This window comes from Capricornis sumatraensis, chromosome 10 (genome assembly GCF_032405125.1).
Source record: "Capricornis sumatraensis isolate serow.1 chromosome 10, serow.2, whole genome shotgun sequence".
Classification (NCBI taxonomy): domain Eukaryota; kingdom Metazoa; phylum Chordata; class Mammalia; order Artiodactyla; family Bovidae; genus Capricornis; species Capricornis sumatraensis.
This window is the reverse complement of record NC_091078.1, coordinates 64,102,757-64,105,412: the sequence shown is the minus strand read 5'-3', so window position 1 is coordinate 64,105,412 and position 2,656 is coordinate 64,102,757. Positions and strand designations below refer to the sequence as shown.

Below are 2,656 nucleotides of genomic sequence, written 5' to 3'. Positions count from 1 at the left end.
GCACAATTCTTTACACGTCTTAAATATGTGGAATACATACTGCCCACTAAAAAGCAAGAATCTGATTCATTTCAAAACTAGTACAGAGGCTTGCAAACTGTGAATGCTCACTATATATCAGAATGAATAAATGCGTATACACACAACTTACATTTCATTCACAAGGGAGAAATAAAACTGAGCAACTGCCCCAGGGAAGATGCTAGTTAATATTGCATAATTCATGTCAGCTGGCAAATATAAAGCCAAATCAGTATTTAAAAAATTAAAAGACATGTGAGCATAGTAAGAATCATACATTAAAGTGTAGGTTGAAAGGCTACTGTTAGAAAACCAAGGATGGCTCTTCCTTCTCAAGTGGATTATGTCCTCTATCTCTCTGTCTCAGAGCCATCACCAAACTTCCATTATTGGGACATTTGATGGACCCAAGCAGAAGGTAATAAGGAGATGCAGAGCTACGTCACCTACTCAGTGACCTGGTGTGTGGAATCATGCTAATTTCTACCACTGGCTGTTGCTTGGCCCAGCAGTGCTTCTGCAGGATCTTCATACAATAAGGCAAATAATACGAACCTGTCACTGTTTCTAGGTGCCTGCTCATCTTCACATCATGAAAAGAAAATGTATTTCCCCCTTACGTTTATCACTACTTGTGTTACTTTGCTCAGCCTGCCATTACAGGATATCACAGTGGGTGGCTTCAACAACAGAAATAGATATTCTCACAGTTGTGGAGGCTGCAAGCTCATGTTCAAGATGCTTGCAGGGCTAGTTTCTTGTGAGGCCTCTCTGGCTTGTAGGCCAACTTCCTGCTATGCCCTCACATGGCCTTTTTCTCTGTGGTCACCCACTCTTGGCATTTCCTTCTCTCCTGGAGAAGGACTCCAGTAGTGCTGGATTAGGACCTCACCTGTATGATCGCATTTAACTTCAGTTAAACAGCCTGTCTCCAATACAGTCATAATGAGGGTTAGGGGTTCAACACTGAATTTTTAGGGGGACAAATTCAATCTCTGACACTTCATATAGTGCAAAACTACTAACAAGAGACCATACACTTTTCCGGTAAGCGGCCTGAGGTGACTCCTAAAAATGGTGCGCTATTCACTTGACCCAGAAAACCCCACAAAATCATGCAAATCAAGAGGTTCAAATCTTCGTGTACACTTTAAGAACACTCGTGAAACCGCCCAGGCCATAAAGGGTATGCATATCCGAAAAGCCACCAAGTATCTGAAGGACGTCACGTTAAAGAAGCAGTGTGTGCTGTTCCGCCACTACAACGGTGGAGTTGGCAGGTGTGCACAGGCCAAACAGTGGGGCTGGACTCAGGGTCGATGGCCCAAAAAGAGTGCTGAATTTTTACTACACATGCTCAAAAATGCAGAGAGTAAAGCTGAACTTAAGGACTTAGTTGTAGATTCTCTGGTCATTGAGCACATCCAAGTGAACAAAGCCCCCAAGATGCGATGCAGGACTTACAGAGCTCACGGTCAGATCAACCCCTACATGAGCTCTCCCTGCCACATTGAGATGATCCTTACTGAAAAAGAACAGATTGTTCCTAAACCAGAAGAGGAGGTTGCACAGAAGAAAAAGATACCCCAGAAGAAACTGAAGAAACAAAAACTTATGGCCTGGGAATAAAGGCCGCAAAAAAAAAAATGCAAATAAAAGTAAAAAAAAAAAAAAAAAAAGAGAGAGAGACCATACAGAGGTAAGGTTTCTGTCACACAATTATTCTTTTTAATTTTTTTTTATTGAAGGATAATTGCTTTACAGAATTTTGTTGTTTTCTGTCAAACCTCAATATGAATCAGCCATAAGTATACATATAACCCTCCTTTTTGAAACTCCCTCCTGTCTCCCTTCCCATTCTACCCCTCTAGGTTGATACAGAGCCCCTGTTTGAGTTTCCTGAGCCATACAGCAAATTCCCATTGGCTCTCTATTTTACATATGGTAATGGAAGTCTCCATGCTACCCTTTCCGTACATCTCCCCCTCTCTTCCCCTCTCCCCAAGTCCAAAAGTCTATTCTCCATGTCTGTTTCTCAATTGCTGCCCTGTAAATAAGTTCTTAAGTATCATTCTTCTAGATTCCATATACATATGCATTAAAATATGGTATTTATCTTTCTCATTCTGACATACTTCACTCTGTATAATAGGTTCTAGGTTCATCCGCCCATCATCTAACTCAAATGTGTTCCTTTTTTATGACTGAGTAATACTACGTTGTGTATATGTACCACAACTTCTTTATCCATTCATCTGTCAATGGACATCTAGGTTGCTTCCATGTTCTAGCTGTCGTAAGTAGTGGTGCAGTGAACAGTGGGATACTTGTGTCTTTTTCAATTTTGGTTTCCTCCGGGTATATGCCTAGGAGTAGGACTGCTGGGTCATGTGGTGGTTTTATTCCTAGTTTTTTAAGGAATCTCCATACTGTCTTCCAGAGTGTCTGTATCAACCTACATTTCCACCCACAGAGCAAGAGTGTTACCTTTTCTCCACACCCTCTCCAGCATTTATTGTTTGTAAACTTTTTGATGATGGCCATTCTGACCAGTTTGAGGTGATATCTCTCTGTAGTTTTGATTTGCATTTCTCTAATAATGAGCGATGGTGAGCATCTTTTCATGTGTTTGTTA

General features: G+C 41.1%; 1 protein-coding gene across 1 annotated transcript; it reads left to right on the top strand.

Moving 5' to 3' along the window:
- Window positions 1-1,086: 1,086 nt before the first annotated feature.
- On the top strand, window positions 1,087-1,650 carry LOC138087506 (large ribosomal subunit protein uL22-like). Its single transcript, XM_068982680.1, has one exon. The coding sequence runs from the start codon at window positions 1,096-1,098 to the stop codon at window positions 1,648-1,650; it is 555 nt and encodes a 184-aa protein (XP_068838781.1). The 5' UTR covers window positions 1,087-1,095.
- The last annotated feature ends 1,006 nt before the right edge of the window (window positions 1,651-2,656 follow it).